Raw genomic sequence first — 21,339 nt, 5'->3', positions numbered from 1 at the left:
AACTTTGTTTTATAAATTTATTATACAAATTAAATTATTATCTTTGAGAAGAGATAGTTAACATTTTAAATTAGTAATTTTTGCATATCAATTATTTATTTAATAATGTAATTAAAACATTAATAACGTATTCAGAAAACATGGATATTTGAAAAAAAAAATTCCAATAAAGTTTGCCATTTTCTTATATTACGTTCAAAAATAAATAATTCTTCACATATATGAATAGAAATTCATCGATTTAATTAAATTTCCAACTTTTTTTTTAATCTCTATTTTAATTCTGTATTTCTGTGTTTAAAAATTGATAACATTCCTTTGTGTTAAATTACTGAAATTAAATAATTCTGATTTCCTTATTTTCATTTTAATGAACAATTTTACCTTTTCTTTAAATAATTAAATAATCGTTTTTTTTTTATTCTCTTATTAAATCAATAATGTTAATTTTGTTACATTGAGAAAAGAATTTGTTTCTAACAACCAAATGGTTGAATAAACTAAATAGATTATACAGTTATTGGAATTTTTGATTTAAACAAAATTTTTATTTTTTTTAAATTGAAATTAAAAATTAAAATCAGTCATTGGTTATTTTTATATCAAGAAACACTTGGCAGTAATTATCGCTAAGATTTATGCGTACGTTGACCAATTTTTTTTTTTTAAAGGTCATTACAGCCTAAAAGTACTTACATATTTAATCAGTATACTTATAGTTTAGTGTTCTTCGTTTATAAGTCGTTTTCTTTGGTACGAAAATAATTTAGCACATATTCTCTCTTTTTCACTTTTTTTTTTTTTTTTTTGAATCTCAGCAAACCATCGTCTATCATCGAATATTGGTAAAAGAGGGCCGAGAATTTTTGGCCACCAAATCCAAAGGTAGCCAAGATTTTTCATTGTTGACACTCACATTTTCTAACACAAGCTAACTGGAAGCTCCATCCCTGACGCAAGAATCACCTCCTGAAGGCCGGAAGTAGTGCACAGGAAAGAAGAGCGAGGAAGAACGAGAGATAGACCTCGGGGGTGGAGGCGGCGCCTTGACTCAATGCGTCTGACGGAACATCACCCGGAGGCCTCATCGACGCTAATCCGTAATCTCTGTTGTAATCTGCAAACAGAATTACAAGACTCTTTGTAAAGAGAGAAGAAATCAAATTAACTATTACCAAAAGCAACTTTATACATTAGCTTCATCATATATTTAGTTTTTTTTTCTTTTTTTTTCTCCTTTAAACAAAATTATATTATCCTTGAAAATTGTTTTATCATATAATTCATTTTTAAATATTGGAAAAATTTTCCAAGAATTATAAAAAGAATTATCTTTTATTTACATTATAAAAATTATTATCTCTCTCATGTTTATTTGAATGAGAAAAAGTTTTTAAAAAAATTTTCCCTCGTTAATTTTTATAACAAAAATATGCTTCAAAAAGCAAACATGTTTTTATTATAAATTTAAAAAGTTGGTTGTTAAAAATTTTTTTTTTGAACCATTGTTTTGTAAATGAATTTATTTTCTTAATAAATGAATTTTTTTTAAAATATATCATTTTTTCAGTAACGAAATTTAAAAGTTGCTGAAAGTAAATTATTTGAATTTTTTACTTGTCAGTGATATTATCATCTATTTTCGTTTAGTAAAAGTAAAAAAAAAAAAAAAAATTGCTATTTGCTTCTTTAGCGTGTGTACCAACGGAATCCAACGAGGTCGGAACCTGTCCCTTGAGAATCGTTACCGAGCAAAACTTTCAAGACCGACGATGCCATTGCGGTTCGAGACCGTGGTTACGCGATTGCTCCTCAACATTTTTTTTTTTTACATTTTAATTACTCTAACCTCTTGTCTCTCTTTTAGAGATTTTAATTCTGAAAATTGACAAGAACTCGCGCGATTTGATATATACCTATGTTAATTAGAGAAATGTTAATTACAATATATGTCTCAATTTTTTTTTTTTTAAATACATTTATAAAAAATGTAATTAAGTTAAGAAATATTTTTCTTTCTTTTTGACATATTTGAAAAAAATGTTTCGTTTATAGATTGAAAAATTATTCTCATTGTTTTTCGAAGTGTCGGGGAGAAAAATACATGTCGCACGTTTGCCTCGAGAAAAATTATTTTGTCGTACCATCGACGGATAAAATCGACGAAACGTGACTTTCTGCTTGGTCGCTATAGGGCTCTAAGCTTTTCAGTTTGCTTTGGTGTATAGCTTTATTTTTCTGCACTATCATTCGTCCTCCCCCTTTATTTTTTTCCTCTATTTTCAGAGGTCATTTATTTCCCAGAAAATTTTTCCAAGTTTATTTAGTGTACAACTGGAAATTTATCCCCCTACAGTGTAAGAAAATATCGTTGAAAATAAAATAATTCTATTTTCACCCTAATTCAATTAAATAAAAGTTTTGTGCAACAAAAGTGAATATAATAAATAAATTAATTAAAATTGTGAATAATGATATAAAAAAAACAAGAAAATATTTATATTCTCACGAGAAAATCATTAATTACCTTTCTTATTATTGTGTGACCAAAAAAAAAAAACAATATCAAATTTTCTCAATGAAAGTAATATAAAAATTGATATAAAAAGGAAAGTAAGAGAAATGGAAAATCGATATATACGAGAAAGCAGTACGAGCAAATGAAACGTTTAATATTCTCTTGAAAAATGGTGCGTGAAAAAATATTGTCCTTTTCTCGCTTTGGACACTTTTTTTGCGGTTTAACAATGAATAGGAAAAAAATTCTGAAAACACAATCGAAATTCAAAGCTTTAGCACTGATTGCAATGCAATCAAGAGATACCACGTTCACGTACCAATTTATCATGGACCTATGTGCTTCATTTATTTTATTTTTTTTTTTGGCTATTTACAAGTGACTGTCCATTCTCTGGAATATTTTGTCTAAAGAAATTAATTCATTTTTCGTTATTTAATTAATAATCCTAAAGAAATTGTCACACTGTATATAGTGCGATTAATATAATTTTTTAACCAAAATATACTTTTAGGAAAATAAATTGCATTGTTAAATTATAATTGCAAAAATTCTACAAATTTTTTTTTCAAAATTAAATTAATAACCAAAATTGCAAAAGAAAACTTTATAATTAACACATTATCTTTTTATTTAATTGGAAAAATTCATAAATTGCGAAATAATAAACCTGTGTGATAAGTTAATAAAAAAAAAAAAATAGTTGAGTGTTTTATAAACTGAGGGTGGTTTTAACAAGAATAAATTTTATTAATTAAATCTAATTAAAAATTAAATAAATTAAAATTCATAATATTAAAATTTCAATAGAATATCAGAATAAAAATAATGAAATTTAAATATTTAATACGATAATTAAAAATTATCATCAAAATTTCCAAAAAGGAAAATTAATGAATATAAGAATTGATATATGATCAGTAAAAAAAAAAAAAAAAATGTAAATAGTAAAACAAATTCTTTCGTATATAATCTCGCTTGCATTCACGGCATTGTTTTAATTACCCTAATTATTCGCGTAACATTGTCGCTCGATTGCTCTGGGAGTTCACGATATACGGAATCTGTTAAAATAGATAATTACTGACCTGAATCTCGCCATTCCTCCACTTCATAGTCGATTGGTCGCTGTCGTGATTTCTTGTTACCATTCCTCCCTGAACAACAAGTAATAATTAAAAAGAACCACTTTAATTTTTTTTTTTGTAATTTTAATACCAGTAGTTAGAGACAATTTTGGTCAGACAAGAACAAAATTTCAATTTTTTTGTTTCTTGTAAATAAATCAGTAGAAACAATTAACGTCGGACAAAATGTTTTTAATTTTTTATAATTTTTGATAACAGTAGTAAAATTAAGTTTCAGTCAGACAAAACTTAAAAAAATGGTACCAGTCATTTAAATAATTTTAAAAATTGAGTAATTTTTATACCAGTAGAGAAAGACAATTTTCGTCAGACTAAACATTTTAAATTAAATAATTTTCCTGAGTAGTAAAAGACAGTCATCGTCAGACAAATCAAATTTAAATGTTTTGCAGTTTTCATAATCGATAATAAATGATAAGTTCCATTAGACATTGTTTTTAATAATTAATTTTCATTTTAAGTAGTAAATGTAAGTTATAGTCAGACACTGTGTTTACAAATTTATTGAAACTGACAAAAAAAAATGTTTGAAACTATTTTAATTGTAGTGTCAGTAGTAAAAGGAAGTTTTAGCCAGACAAATCAATTTTGACGTTCTGCAATTTTAATATCAGTAGTAAAAGATAATTTCCGTCAGACAAATTGCTTTAATTGCTTTATATTCTGTGCCTGAGTAGTAAAAGTCAGTTACAGTCAGACACAACGTATTTGAATTTATGGAAATTTGACGCCAACGGTAAAAGATATTTGATAACAAACAAAATGTTTTAAACTAATTTAATTTTAGTATCTCAGTAGTAAAAGACAGCTTTCGTCAGACAATGAGTTTGAAAAATCATAATAAAAACAGTTATATCTTTAGACAAATCGTTTTGGTAATTTTTTATGAGTAGTAAAAGACAATTTTAGTCAGACAAATTTTTTAAACAAATTGGAATGACATTAACAGTAGTAAAAGACAGTTTTAGTCAGACAAATAATTAAAAAAAAATGATAATTTTTATATCAGTAGTAAAAGATAATTTTCGTCAGACGAAACGTTATGATTCAATAATTTTCCGTCTGAGTAGTAAAAGGCAATCATCGTCAGACAAAATGTTTTAACAAATTTCTAATTATAATACAAGTAGTAAAAGACACTTTTAGCCAGACAAAACAATTTCAAGGATCTGTAATTTTGATATCAGTAGTAAAAGACAATTTCCGTCAGACAAAAGATTTTTAATTTGTTTTTTTTTTAGTATACTATAGTAATGAAAGGTATAATTAAAAACGATACCATTTTGCTTTGATGAAGCTGTTGCAAAGAGAGACATTTGTGTCGTCGTTGTTGAAGGTGCTGGAATTTCTGAAAAAGAGAAAATTTGCAATTTTGCTTATATCAATATTTTTTTATTACAAAAATTTATATAATGTACTAATCAATATTATTTTTTTATTATATTATTTTTATTTTGTTTTTTATTTTGTTTTAATAAGTTATATTATTTTTTTTTGAAATTGTGTTTTTTAAATAAAATTCAAAAAGAATTATTTTGTGTAATCGAAATAAAAATTTTAAACTCACGGTCTAATTTAATGACACCATCAGTTCCTCCTAAAGAATTTTGTGCGACGCATTTATATGAACCAAAGTCTTTGACTCCAACATTTCTTATCTTGAGTAACATGTATTGATTGTAACCACTTTTTGTAGAAATCGCTTCGTATTTGTCTCCTGCAACGGAACGGTAATTGCCTGGGCAAGTAAAACCAAATCCTTTTATCACTCGCCGGAAAAGAAAACTCAAGTAGACGAGATCTCAACTCGCATTCGAAGTTCAAAGCTACGTCATTAAAAAAAAAATATATATATATATAAAAAAAATAATAAAAAAAAAAAAAAGTTGTTCACTTTGCCAATTCCAGACTTGCCTATCTTCGATATTGAGAAGTAACTTTTCTTATTGGCTATTTTTGATGTTTATTTTTATCAGTAGACAGTAAAAGCTGTGCATGAAACTTGTGTAACAAAAATAAGAAAAATGTGAAAAAGTTCATATAAATTTTTATACATATCATATAATAAAGTTAATAAAAAATGTTTTAAAAAGTATACTTTATATTTCTTTGTGATGATTTATCAAATTGTTAAAATAAAATTCTACTTGGAAAATAAGACACCCAATTTTTTCTTTATTCTTAAAATAAATTCACTAAAATTTTTTTTTTCTTTTTATTGAAATTATTTTTACGATAAAATGTATGCCAAATAAATATAAGAATATGTCAAGAAAATTTAATGTAATTAAAAATGATATTTTAAAATTGCATATTTTATATTGAAAAAATATATATATATATTTCCAGTTAATTTAAAATAATTATTTTGGTCATCCTAATAGAATGTCATTTAATTAAATTCTTTAATTGAATTTAAGTTATTTTCAGATGATTTCTGAATATTTCAAAAAGAATATTTAATAAAAAATTATTTTCAAAATTTTTCAAATTTAATAAACTTTAAAAGACAAAGTATTTCAGAGAATTTTATATATTTCAAAGTTGTTGAGAAATGTCAGTATATTTATAGAAAGTACAAGAAATAATTTCATAAGAATGTACATTCCAATATTCATAAAATATAAAATGTCATTGTTTTTAAAATTAAAAAAAAAAAAAATTTAACAAAAAGAAAAATAAAATTTACAAATGAAATTTAATGTTTCGTTGGAAAATCAGAATATATAAAGGACAACGAATATGTACAATGAGATTTGTCTTTAATGCTAGGGACAATCGACATATTATATTGTATGTATTATATAGTTGTTTGTAGATTCTTGACGACGTCCGTTAATCTCTGAAATCTCATTGTCACGATGAGCCACATCACAGAATCATGTTTCGCGCGAAAATCTCATCTCTCTCTCTCTCTCTCTGCCCACCCATTGGGTGTGGACTACCTCCTTTCAACATACTCTCAAATCTGAATGCAGTATGTGACATTTCTGAAACATATTGCCATTGAGGCAAATCTCGCACAGTAGTCGCGTCACGCACTTTGTGTTGATTGCTTGCTTTAATTTTCTGTTCATTTCATTTTCAACCCCCTTTTCTCTCTCACAGAGAGAGAGAGAGAGAGAGAGAGAAAATCCTCTGTCTATGTTGAGCGGCTTTGAATCATGCAAACTGTACGTTCTATTCAAATTTTCCGCAATAAAAGAAAAAAAGAGTGAACAATCTCATAACATAAACGAATTTTTTTTTTTTGAGCTACAAATATAACGAATGCGAGTGAGATCTGTGCTTATATATATATATATACCACGTGATAAGATTCTATGAAAGAATGAAATAATTTAATACATATGGCATAAAATAAAAAATATCCCAATTTATTATTTATTCGTAGACAAAAAATATGAACTTGCAATATAATATTATGAGAGAAAATAATTATGTTTTGTAAAATAATCTTATCAGTATATTTTTATATTAAAGTACGATAGATACAATAGCATCAAGTGTTATTATAAACTTATTTTATACTTCGACTAATTAAAATAAAAGTTAATTGTATATTGATTTTTTTTTTAAAACCTAAACCCACTTTCTAAAACTAATAATTTGTCTTTTTGCTAAACCGTTTTCAAAAAAATTAATCATTAAAATAAAAATAATTATCTAGTTTTTTTGTTAAACGGTTTTTAAAATAATAAAAAATAATTATTATTAGCTTTCCTTTTTGTAAAATTTTTGTAAAATAATAATTATTAAAATAATAATAATTATTATAACAATAATACACACTCCATAATAATATTAAACTAATATTCTCTCTCATAATAAAATTTTTGCATATAAAGAGTTAATGAAGTACGAGAATTATAATTATACTGAAAGCACATAAAGATTTTATATAGACCCTTTTTTTTTTTTTTTTTAATGTGACTTCATTGAAATTTTTATGAGATTTTTTTAATGAAAAAATGAAATGATCATTATTTGAAATATTAATGAATAATTCACGTGCTATAATGATATTTATAAATTACAAATGAAATATAGAAAATTACCAGAAACAATCATGTCGCCGTGTTCCGTTGTCCAATAATTTATTGAGTCTGGATACGCTTCCGTGTGACATTCCAGAGTAACGTCTTGTCCGATATAAGCTCCCTCTAATTGATTTGGTATCGATAACATTGGCGGAACTGTCAAAAAAAAAAAAAAAAAATTATATCGGAAAAATATAATTAAAATTTCAATCAATTTTTTTTTAAATTATTAAAAATTACAATAATTTGAATTTAAATATTCCAATAATTTTTATATAAAAATAAGCAAAGAATTAATTTGCAAGATTGCTGTTTTTTTACTGGGAGGTTTTTTCGGTCGCTAAATTACGAATCTGAAGACAGATTTTCAAAATTCAAAATGGCGGATCCAATATGGCGTCAAATAAATTGAAACTAATTAAAGGGTCAGTAAGTGATGTAGAATTTGAAAAATTTGCTTTTGATTCGTTTCTATATTTTTACTAGAAGGTTTTTTGGGTCACAAATTACGAATCTAAAGACAGATTTTTCAAATTCAAGATGGCGGATCCAATATGGCGTCAAATCGATTGGAAATAGAGAAAAGGTTTAATAAATATTTGTACAAATCAAAAAAAAATAGCATCGGATTTGTCTCCACATTTGTAAGTCGAGGTTTTTTTTAAATCGCTAATTACGAATCTGAAGACAGATTTTCAAAATTCAAAATGGCGGATCCAATATGGCGTCAAATAAATTGAAAATAATTAAAGGGTCAGTAAGTGATGTAGAATTTGAAAAATTTGCTTATGATTCGTTTCTATATTTTCACTAGAAGATTTTTTGGGTCACAAATTACGAATCTAAAGACAGATTTTTCAAATTCAAGATGGCGGATCCAATATGGCGTCAAATCGATTGGAAATAGAGAAAAGGTTTAATAAATATTTGTACAAATCAAAAAAATAGCATCGGATTTGTAAGTGGAGGTTTTTCTAAATCGCTAATTACGAATCTGAAGAGAAATTATCAAAATTCAAAATGGCGGATCCAATATGGCGTCAAATAAATTGAAAATAATTAAAGGGTCAGTAAGTGATGTAGAATTTAAATAAAATTTGCTTTTGATTCGTTTCTATATTTTTACTAGAAGGTTTTTTGGGTCACAAATTACGAATCTAAAGACAGATTTTTCAAATTCATGATGGCGGATCCAATATGGCGTCAAATCGATTGGAAATAGAGAAAAGGTTTAATAAATATTTGTACAAATCAAAAAAATAGCATCGGATTTGTCTCCGCACATTTGTAAGTCGAGGTTTTTTTAAATCGCTAATTACGAATCTGAAGACAGATTTTCAAAATTCAAAATGGCGGATCCAATATGGCGTCAAATAAATTGAAAATAATTAAAGGTTCAGTAAGTGATGTGGAATTTGAAAAATTTGCTTTTGATTCGTTTCTATATTTTTACTAGAAGGTTTTTTGGGTCACAAATTACGAATCTAAAGACAGATTTTTCAAATTCAAGATGGCGGATCCAATATGGCGGCAAATCGATTGGAAATAGAGAAAGGTTTAATAAATATTTGTACAAATGAAAAAAATATCATCGGATTTGTCTCCACATTTGTAAGTGGAGGTTTTTTTTTAAATCGCTAATTACGAATCTGAAGAGAAATTACCAAAATTCAAAATGGCGAATCCAATATGGTGGATGAGAAAATTTTTTCAATTCATCTGAGTTTCTTTGACAATACCATTGATAAATAATTAAATATAATATTATATATCAATATTGATAATTAATTTTGTGATGCGTAATGAGAAATTGTAATACACTAGTGATGTTCGTTATGTATTATATTGCACAGAAGACAAGGTGCAGTCGTAGTATCAATGACAGTATATCGAGCATATCTGGGTCAAGTAGCCGGCAGTAAATTGGAGGCTTAATGAGACGTTGAAAACCGACCTAATGCATCGCCACACCACACCCATAGAAGAGCTTGGTTCCTCTTTATAGCCATGCGCATGGAATGTTCATACAATGTGTAGGTGTCTGTTGTGTCGGCAATTGCATAGAATTCAATGGCTTGACAATGACCAGGATCCTTCGACCATGTCGGCTATCACAATAGCTTTACATAGATTAGTTTACTACCTGATATGCGTATTCATTACACTACCTCAATCAGTACCAGTCAAACATAATGTTTGACAACATAATTTCTTTGTTAATAATAATAATAATAATAATTGCAAAAAATTTAATTAGATTTAAAAAAAATTTTAATTTTTCTGCAAAATTTTAATTAGAAATATTTTTTTTATAAAAAATATTTTTTTTGTAGCTAAATAAAGTTTTAGAATTTGAAATTGTAATTTTATGAGAGAGGAATATGTGCATAATTTAACATAATTTGGATTAATATAACTATCATGGAAAGTTAATAAACAAAGTTTGATTAGTGAGTATATATGTAGTTTTGTTGACGATGTGAAGTGACTCTCGTTGAGAGAGATGGCTAGTTTTGGCGTGGCATACTATTTAAAGCCTTGTGCCTAATCTAGAAAGGCTTAAACTGCCAGGACCTTTACATCTATAGAGAGCACTTTCTCACATCTCCTCGTAAAATCGATTATGCACAGCTCTAATCCTACCCTTTAACTACTCAGTTAATTAAAATCGGATTCAACGCAATCCTGAGGTAACACACAGTAAACCTGACAATTCAATATTTTATTATTAAACAAAATTTTTTTTTTTATTTCTATTATTCATAATCAAAATTAATTATTATCTTAATGAACTGAAAATTTTGTTAAAATATCAGTTTTTAAATTAGCGAGTTATTTCGTATAATTTATATATATATATGTATAAATTTTGTTTATATAAACTATTTTGAGCATAAACGTTGAGAATTTCAAATATTGCTTTACAGCATTTAATTAATTTAATTAGTTCATTGAGAGATGTGGTACTTACATTGAACACGAAGAGAGACGCGTGTGCTCACAGAAGGTGGAACACCATTTGAAGCAATGCACAAATATGCTCCCATATGAAGTCTACTAATTTTGACAATGTGTAAGACTTCACCGTCCACAACGCTCACTGGAATAAAAATAAAAAAAAAATGTTTAATTACAAATTGTAATTTAGAAATAATGTATATATAGTAAAATAGTTTTGAAATAATTTAACACAATAAATTTCAAATTTATATTAAATTATTTCTGCAATATTTTAATAAATTAAATTTTCCACATTTTCTTCTATAATATAATAAATAAACGTTTAAATTTAATCAATTTTTTTTTATGTTTTTAAAATATATTTCATAAGTTTAGTTAAACTTTAAAAGATTCAATTTGAACTTTTCAGAGCTTTGGTCGGATGAAAAAGTTTTCGGTAGATAATTTGTGGCTGTCATTTATGGGGGACTTATATAAAACTCCCGACAAAAATTGATACTATAAAACTAAAAACTCGGAATAAAAAATAAAAACGATTTTTAATTTCTTTGATATATATTTTTTTAAGATTCTACAAAACAAAAAAGTAGTAAACGACCAATTCTGGTTTTATTTGGGAAAATAAAAATTTATATTTTTTACTATTGAAAAAACACTTCAGTGAAAATTTAAAAAAAAAAATATGGCAAAAGGAAACTTTTTCTATGTATTTTATATTAAGATGTAAACAATAATTGAACTTGAGCATATATAAATTTATATAGAAAATTGCACAGGAAAGAATATATTCCATATAATGAAGTTAATAATCAATAGGTTTGTAAATATTTCAATTCCTACTCTCAAACTGATTCAATTTACATAATAATGAGGACATTTAACCGACTGGAAATTAAACTGAAAGCTAGTCGATCGAAATATTTAATTACTTAATTACACAGCTCATGAAAATTCAAGTAGCAACAGTAACTGCAAATTAAACTGTCAAGAATTTATAAATGCGTTGTTCTAAATCTGAAATGTATACCTCTGTATTTGAAAAGAAAAAAAAAAACCCCTCCTGAAAAAAAAAATATATATATATATATTCCATTGATAGCCATAGAAGAATATTGTGAATGTTTGATATCGAGAATAATAAAACTTGAGAAAAGAGAAATGATTTTGATGAAAAAGAAAAAAAAATATATATATAAAACTATAACGACTGTCTGTTCTTTTTTCTGACATGAATAACGTAAACTCATTCCATTTCCGATGATCGAAAACTATAAAGTATACCAAGCACTTTTCAGTCCATAAAATCCATTAAAACTCTATGCATCTTACACTATCAACAATGAAAATGCGAACAATTGTATAAATTTTTAAAAAATAAAATGTTTATTGCATTTCAATTAAACAAAGTTTCAAGCCTATTGTTTTGCAATGGAATTTTAAAAAAAGAACCATGAATTGAAAAATAATTATATATACAAATTCGAGATAATGAAAATTCACAGAAAATTATAAGTTATTAAAATAAGCTCCATCGCTTATTATTTTAATCCAATTTTGCTTATTTTAATACCAAAATGAATTAAAATAAGCAAAATTGGATTAAAATAATAAGCATTGCAGCTTATTTTAATACCTTATAATTTTTTTTGTGTTAATACTGAAAAAGAATATTTGAAAATTAAAAATTTGCAAATATTTGAGGCGGCCTATAAGCTGAGAATGTTGGAGAATTTTTAGAAAAAAGAAATTTAAAAATATTCAAGAATGTTGCGGAGTATTTAACTTTGTTGTAGAATGTTTCAAAATAATTTCTCATCTATATCGTGTTTATCAAAGATGCCAACACTATATATAAAATTTATCAAGTTTATTGCCAGGAATGTTTGATAATGTGTTAAAAAAAAATATTTTGTCACTTAAACTCACAGTAAACTATGAGGTATTAAAAAACAATACAGATTAAATTAATTAAAAGATTATAATTTTTTTTTAATCCAATTTTTTTTTACAATTTGGCAAAAACTAATTTTTTCAAAATTTGCAATTTTAATTTTTGCATTATTTTAATCTTCACAAGGATTAAAACGTTGCTTTTTATTTTAATTCATTTTGATATTAATACAATTTACTGTCAGCTAATAAATTAAGATTATTATTCTCTTTTATCGAATTTTTTTTCTCTATGGGAATATTTTTTTTTATATTTCGAATGAATTTATAACTTTCTCTCTCTCTCTTAGAATTATTGTATAAAAATCAGATTCGTTTCAGTAAACCAATATTGTGTTTTATATATATATATATAAAAAGCTGAGGTTTTTATTTTCGTTATTTTTTGTTCGTTCCAAGTCATGAGGTCAGCATTTCATTTCAATGGCACGTTTAATATCAGAAAATGTACGACAAGAATCGTTTTATATGAGCAATGTTAGATACTTTGTCGGCGTGCATTGTAAGTCGTCGAGCTTTCGATATTGGAATTGGAAGAAAAGATGCGAATGAAATAAGATTCGAGGGGGATAGTTTCATAGAAGCAAAAAAAAAAAAAAAGGGCGTTGAAACTTGTGTTACTATTTGAAATATTTAAGGTCTTTTTTGGTTGAAGCTCGCGTGGTATTTGCGTATTTCGAGAATGATGTTCACTCATCCTTATGCTACCATGTTTGGTCGTAAAGTGAAACCGACGAAGGTCGTTGTCCCCTGTTCAAGTTATCGGTAATTCCAAAGGAGAACGATGCAAGTACAAAGGAACACTCAATACAACAAGGAAACTTGGCATACGTGAATATATATATATATATATATATACAAATATATACACGAACATAAACATATACGTATACATGTACACATACATACAAGGATCGTTTATTGGACACTCTGCGACAAAGAGTGCTTTGCACTTTGCTTGGCATCTATTTGCATCATGTTGCATTCATTTTCTAAGCGCTCCGAAAGATCGAGACAAGATTTACGCGAATTTGCATCTCGAACAAAGAACCCTATTGTCGTCAAAAGCAATACGTTTTTCAATATTTACGAGATTTATTTTCTATACAACACTTTTATTGTTTCGCACTTCATCTCATTCTGACATAAATACAAAACTAGAATTAAATTACATTTTAAATTTAATTCATTCTGTAAAGAATTTTACAATTTTCTTTTATTTGAAAATTTTTTTTTCTATTAACATTTATTTCTCTCGAAATTGAACTTAAATTAAAAACATTTTTGTCGTACGTCTGGTCAGAAAAAAAATGAAAGAAAGAAATAATAAAAATTAAAAATTAAGAAGATTATATAAAATTCTTATTAAATTATTTAACAAAATAGTCAAAATTGGCAAATTTTCATCGTCATATCTAAATTAATTTATAAATGTTTCCTATTTCATATAATGATTAACTCTCTGATCAGGTTTTAGTAAATAATTATTCATACATACGAGTACAGATATATAATGACAAAGGATCCTTTCATAAATAAATTAAAGCCTTTTATTTAATTAGCATGAAATGGTTTAATTAAACTGATTACTTTAATTAGTTGCCGTAAATTAAACACACTATTTCAAAAACATGGCACCTGTCGAAACTCGACATATAATATACGTTTAAAAAAAAAAAAAAAAAACTAAAACAAAAAAGTAAAAGTGAAAATTGAAAAAAAAAATTTACGAATATTTTGACCTCTAAATCGTAAAAACACCTTTTTCAATTTTTTTTTCCCACTTTTCAGGTCAATACTATTAAAAAAAAAAAAAACGTTGTCGATATTTATCACTTTTAGCTTCTTTTTTTTGCTCGATATATGAAATAAACGCTAAAAATATCGTTTTAGTGTGTCAAATAAAAATATAACTGCGCTCAAATATTGACTTTGCAAATATTGACAATTCTTTTCTTTATTTCCTGTTTTTTCTGAACGTTATTAGTTTTTTTTAAAAAATTTTGATTTAATTTAAAAAATTTAATTTTAAAAAACAATTATTTATTTGCAAAAAAAAGAATCAATATTTAGAAAAAACAATCAATATTTAATTTTATAAACAAAAAACAATATTTATAATTATTTTATATTCATTTGTTTTTAAATAACCATTATGTTTCTTTTTTTTTGTCAAAAGAAAAATTTATAAAAAATAATTATCCTATTTCCTCGTTAAATGAAGATTAAAAATTGAACAAGAAATAATTGCGTTGTTCGCAAAGTATTGGAAATGTGGAGAAGAGAGCAAATATGAAAGATATGCATTGTGAAATGGATATATATATATTTAATAATAATAATGAGAGGAAAATGGAACTCGAAATATGGTTGTTATCACGATTATTATTAGGTCATACGTTATAAGGTAAAAGTCATAATAAATCATATATATGTATGTGTTCTGGGAAGAGAGAAAAAAGTGAGAGAGCAAAAGCTGGGGCTTCATTTCATGATTCTTTAAAACTCGATGGCAACACGCGACATTCGATAAAATGCGAAAAACTGCACTTTCTGGTAGAAAAAAAAAATCCGTTTAACGCTGTTCGCTATAAAACTAAAACCATTGTGAATTGCAAGAAAGTCTTTCCTTCGACTTGAGAAACTTACAAAGTGCTTTTAACCATATAGAGTGAATGTCACCAACTATTTTTTGCCCTTCATTTTTTTTTTGTTTAAAACCTACGAATCAAAAAAATTTTTTTACAACAAATTTTTTTTAGATTGTCCATTTAGAGGAAAAAATTTTAAAACTTTTTTTTTCAAATCTTCCAATCAGATTCACTCACTCAACTTTTATCTCCATGAATTATATTCTTAATTAACCTCATCTTTCCGTAAATGTAATTAGAGTTTCTAACTGTAAAAAAGTCGGTGATAAAAAAAAAAATTTAAATGTTGCCTTTGGAGGAAGGAAGAAAAGTTTTTTTTTTAAATAAGGGAGAGAAAAATAAATGAAAAAAATTTTTTGTGGGATTAAAAAACAAAAAAGTGGTTGATTATCTGCAAAACACTTTTGGATATATGTATACAATAAATTTTAACATATTACAATAAGGACAGGAAAATAGAAAGCCGAATTATATATATATATTGTATTCGCATTGTTCATGTAAATCAAAGCCAGTATTATAGTAAAATTAAATTCTCCTTTCTATAAACCGCAAGGCAAATCCATCCATTGTTTCATAAACAATACCTCAAGTATAGAAATTCTATGTTTTCGTGGAAAATAGAGAATTTTAATAGAGTAGACCCTAGAGTCCTTATACTATAAACTTTTCACGGTTAGTGTAACACTCAAAAAGAAAAGAATGGCTATTTTAGCTGCATAAATAGCAAAATTCTAAAATTAGATTTTCATGTTTCAAAATCTCCTGGCAAAATTAGTTTGCAACATTATTTAGCCGAAGAATTGTTATTTCAACGAGATATTACATATATTAAACAAATTCATATTTTATTTATAAAATAAAAAATAAAAAATAAAATAAAAATAAAATTTATTTAAAAAATATTATCATTCTAATTTTTAATAAATTTTTTTAATTAATTTCGTATTATAATTTTTCATATTGATAAAATTTATTTATCCAATTTTACAAAATTTTTCTGAATTACTGATTGACAGAAAATATTCAACAGATGGCGCTGCGATATTTGTCACAATCTGAAATTTTTACATCGTATAACTACAGAAATAAATGAAAAATAATTTTTATTTAGGAGTGGTCCGATATTACTCAGGTATTTCCCCTATATTGACAAATATAATCTTTCTATATTACAAAAAGATATCGCCGCCGCCTCCGCCGCCGCTGTTTCAAGAATTCTTGACCTAGGAGGGGGGAGTCCCCCCTCCTCAATTTTGAGGTTATGTTCGTTTCAAGGCTCTGAATTTAGCCGCAAGTCCCCCTCCCTCCTTTCATTTCCCCTCCTCCGTCAAAAATGACCTAAATTTTGAGGTTATGTTCGTTTCAAGACTCTGAATATAGCCGCAAGTCCCCTCCCCTCCCCCGCCAGAAATGAATATAGCTCAGAAGAAAAGAAAAATAAAATCAAAAAGTTAAAAAATTTTTGAATGTCACTGCGATAGTGTAATTCCATGTATTTTTTGTCGCTGAATCCGAATTCAAAGTCAGAATTGTTAGATTCGCTCAAATTTTTCAGATAATTGCAAAAAACGCAAGTAACAAAAAACTCAAAATTCTCAAAATCAGTTTTTTGGAATTATCTCAAAAATTTGAGCGAATCTAACAATTCTGACTTTAAATTCGGATTCAGCGACAAAAAATACATGGAATTACACTATCGCAGTGACATTCAAAAATTTTTTAACTTTTTGATTTTATTTTTCTTTCTGAGCAGTTTTTTGAGTTTATCTCAAAAATAAAAGCCAATCTGATAATTCTGACTTCGGATTCGGATTCAACGTGAAAAAATACATGGAATTAGATTAGTGTAGTGTCTCGGCCAAACAGCTTTTTATTTTTTGTGTGCCTGTGTAATAATAATAATAATAATAACGTTCAAAAGCCGAAAGGTATATGAACTATGAATAATACTAATAATAATAATGTTTGTGAACTTATAATGTTGACTTATATATATTCGCGGTTTGTGAATTTTGTGAGTTTGACTCCAAAAACAAATTTAATTTTTATTTACAACAATTTGTTTTTATATTTGAGTTTTGTAAATTTGTAAAAATAATAAAGAATTTTGAAAATTGATTTTCCGATAAAAAAAAAATGAAAATAAAAGTAGAGGAAAAAAAAAGGATCGAATGACTTGTTATATATATACGTGTAGATATAACATCTTATATTTCTGTCTCATATTTATTTTCGCTTTGATTTGAAGCACTCGCATGAAACTCGAAATGTTACTTTTCATTTTCTGCCCATGGTATCGTATTTCTCTCGTCATATCGTCATGGAGCATTAACGTTCACAGATACGATAGTCTACAAAGTATACATCCGCTCGAGCAGTTTGCAGAAGGAACCGAGAAAGAATATTTTCTACAAAAAACTTTGTAGCATTGACTATATATATATATATATTTGATACAGAATATTATCTAAACACACAAATAACAATAATAACATAATAAGTAATATTCGTGAAGAAATAAAAAAGGTGTTAAATAAAATTAAAAAAAATGTATTTTCCCAAGTAAAATTATTTTCCAAATGAAAATTTCCTTCTTTTAAGTGGAAAAATTAAACAAATTATTTTAATGAAAATTACGATTTTTCTCAAATTTTCAAAAGTAAATAAAGAATTTTCTTTAACGTCAGTATGAAGTTGACCCCATTGACATGAAGAGAGGAAATCTCTACTCTACTATCGTATAGCTTCTTCTTCTTCTTCTTCTTCTTTCGATAGAACAAGGAGGTAGTATTGTTACATTCGATTTGGTTTCTCGTTCTTCTCATGTTTCTAAAGTTTTCTTTTTCCTTTTCTCCTTGAAGTGTGCTCTCAGTCGTGAGAAGAAGTGGTGGTGTTGAGCAAAAAAAAAAAGGGCGAAGAGAAAAGAGAAAGACAAAGCGCTATATATATATATATAAAAGAGAAGAAGAGAATGAAATGTGTAGATAGAAAAGGATGTCTGGAGGCTATCAGGACATGGCAAGTAATGGCGTTGTGCCCTGGAGGGCAACACATCAGTTAGTAGCACGCCAAGGTTTCAAGTGCATTTCTCGATATCGTCTCTAATTATGCTAATAATCTCACAGAAGTCAGAGAGAGAGAGAGAGAGAGAGAGAGAGAGAGGGACATGTCCTTTTCACAGAAAAGCGTTTCCACCGCAAAACTCGAACTGCAATTTAACTGATATAGTATTTCACTGTCGTTTATGCACTTTAACTGACGTAATTATATAAATTAAATAGTTTTGATTAATTTTTATTATCATATTAATTAGTATTATTCTATTAATTTTTATATTACATTTTTATTTTTATATTTTTTTCTTTTTTAAATAAAAAAAATTCAGTTGTAGTGAATATGTTCGAGTTTTTGTATATTTATTCTAAGTAGAAAAAGACAGGTTTAGTCAGACTTTACCGTTTTTAAATTGTACAGTGCCTTTTGTATTAGTGGTAAATGTGAGCTTCCGTGACACAAATCGTTTCCGAACTTCTGTAATTTCAGTGGCAGTAGTAAAAGACAGTTATGGTCAGACATGCGACTTATTTATATTCGTGCAAGTTTAGAATAAGTAGTAAAAGTAACTTTTAGTCGGTCAGAAATTTTCTACATTCTTACAACTTTGAAAAAAAGTAGTAAATGACGGTATTAGTCAGACGTTAATTTATTTGAATTTCACAAATTATAAAATCAGTAGTAAAAACAAGTTTTGGTCAGACAGAATCTTTTTTTTAAAGTAGTAAATGACGGTATTAGTCAGACGTTAATTTATTTGAATTTCACAAATTATAAAATCAGTAGTAAAAACGAGTTTTTGGTAAGACAGAAAATTTTTTTTTTGAAAAAAGTAGTAAATGACGGTATTAGTCAGACGTTAATTTATTTGAATTTCACAAATTATAAAATCAGTAGTAAAAACAAGTTTTTGGTCAGACAGAATTTTTTTCTGTTATTTTGTTAACTTAACTGAAAATGCCAATTTTATTTAATGAGGAATTTCCAAAATTCGGTTATTTTGTTTACAATTGGTCAGTAGTAAAAGTATGTCACATAGAAACCATTTTTCTCATATTAGTAGTAAAGGCCAAGTTTAGCCAGACGTAATATAATTAAATTTCTACAAGTTCAGAAGTTCCTACAAGTTAGAATCAGTAGTTAAAGTCAGTTTTAGTCAGACAGTTCTTTCCTTCTTTTTACAATATTTATCGTCAGTAGTAAAAACCCTGTTTAGTCAGACGTAACATAATTAAATTCCTACAAGTTTAGAACCAGTAGTTAAAGTCTGCTTTAGTCAGACAGTTCTTTTCTAATTCTTACAATATTTATCGTCAGTAGTAAAAACCCTGTTTAGTCAGACGTAACACAATTAAATTCATGCGAGTATAAAATCAGTAGTTAAGGTCAATTTTAGTCAGACTGTTTATTTTTAACTCTTACAATATTTGTCATCAGTAGTAAAACCCCTGTTTAGTCAGACGTAACGTAATTAAATCCCTGTAAGAATAAAGTCAGTAGTTAAAGACAGGTTTAGTCAGACGTTTTTTTCTAATTTTTAAAATATTTGCCGTCAGTAGTAAAAACCCAGTTTAGTCAGGCATCTGCTTCTTTAACCATCTATTGCTATTTTATTTTGAGTATAGTAACAGTGGATTTTAGTCAGACAAAACATTTCTCAATTGTTGTGTTTCAAATTGTAATATTACAATTTAATGCACTAAAAGCTATGTTAATTCAATCATTTGGGATTATTTCGTTTATTAATTATGAAAACAATAATATAAACTGCACTATCAGGCAAATAAATTAAGACAAACGTAATTAAATTCAACTGAAAAATTTAAATTCCCCCCTGTAAAGAAAAATAGAAAATTAGTTAAAATAGTTCTTTTTAAAATTAATTATAATAAAATTAAACTAATACATATATATATTTGTTTAATGGAACATTGAGAATTTCATCCCTCTTATTATTGAATAGAAGACAATGTATTAGTTTAGCAATATAATTATTGAGTGCTCGTAATAATAATGGAAAATTTGAATATTTTACTAATCCAAAGTAGTAAATTTTGCAACATATCTAGTCATATACTGCTTTTACTACTGTTTTCATAACCGCACACTAAATCTTAATGATGAATCCGTATTTATAACACTAATTACTTATTCATTGTCTGATGGATTGAGCAATAACCCATTTCATATTGTACAAAGCCGTGAATAACATATCACTCAGATTGAAATTTTTTTCCGTTTTTTTTTTTTAAAGTGATGATGTGTATTTTTATATATAATTATGATTAATGTTTTATTTTTTCCTCCCTCCCTCTCTCTCTTTCTCTGTTAGTGAAAAGGGGGATGGAAATTATTTGTGCAATAAAGAATTTTTTTCCTCATCGATCTCTGTCAACTGTGCTTATCACATATATAATGCATTAAAGTATAATGTACAATGTAATATAATATGCGCCAACCATGCTTTGGTAATGTAATACAGATCCTAAAAGATTAAATTATGTTATTCTCTATTTCTCTATAATAATGTGTTTTTGGGACCAGAAATAATTTTTATTCAATAATCCACAAATCTTGTTTTATTAAATACAATTACAAGATAAAAACAAATCAATTTTCACCGGGGAAAAAAAAAGAAATTAATGGAATACCTAAATAATTTTAATGCAATTATTATATTTTAAAATTTGTTTTTTTTTTACTTCAACAAATTTGTTATTCGATAATTGCAAATTTTTTATAATAACATTACAGGAATAATCGAATAAATATTTTTAGTACGGAGAAAAAAAATAAATGAAATTATCATGATTTAGGTGATAACATTTTTTTTTAAATTAGATATAAAAATTTGGAGTAAATATAAAATATAAAAATGTGAAAATTGAAAGAAGAAATAGAAAAATAGGAAATAGAAAAATGGAAATATAATTATATTATTTGTGTAAAATAATTTTGAAATAAACAGTTTTCGACTATTATAAAACTTAATAATTTTGAAAGATTACTTTTTA

The 21,339-nt window shown here is 26.3% G+C and overlaps 1 protein-coding gene across 3 annotated transcripts in view; it reads right to left on the bottom strand.

The window, feature by feature from the left end:
* Window positions 1–374: 374 nt before the first annotated feature.
* The window catches only part of LOC127290590 (lachesin-like), a 163,275-nt gene continuing 142,310 nt past the window's right edge, over window positions 375–21,339 (bottom strand). For 2 of the 3 annotated variants that reach the window (XM_051319276.1, XM_051319275.1), the window contains exons 6-11: window positions 10,678–10,806; window positions 7,725–7,862; window positions 5,234–5,404; window positions 4,946–5,014; window positions 3,607–3,675; window positions 376–1,117 (exon numbers count right to left, since the gene is read on the bottom strand). In XM_051319276.1, coding sequence (XP_051175233.1) covers window positions 963–1,117; window positions 3,607–3,675; window positions 4,946–5,014; window positions 5,234–5,404; window positions 7,725–7,862; window positions 10,678–10,806 — 731 coding nt within the window. In that variant the 3' untranslated portion in view covers window positions 376–962. Of the gene's footprint in view, window positions 1,118–3,606; window positions 3,676–4,945; window positions 5,015–5,233; window positions 5,405–7,724; window positions 7,863–10,677; window positions 10,807–21,339 lie in introns of all 3 variants that reach the window. The other variant, XM_051319278.1, reaches the window with a different exon arrangement.

Source organism: Leptopilina boulardi, unplaced genomic scaffold (assembly GCF_019393585.1).
Source record: "Leptopilina boulardi isolate dan_hultmark-lab unplaced genomic scaffold, ZJU_Lbou_2.1 LbouV2_72, whole genome shotgun sequence".
Classification (NCBI taxonomy): domain Eukaryota; kingdom Metazoa; phylum Arthropoda; class Insecta; order Hymenoptera; family Figitidae; genus Leptopilina; species Leptopilina boulardi.
The sequence above is the reverse complement of the archived record's forward strand: the minus strand, read 5'-3'. Positions and strand labels throughout refer to the sequence as shown.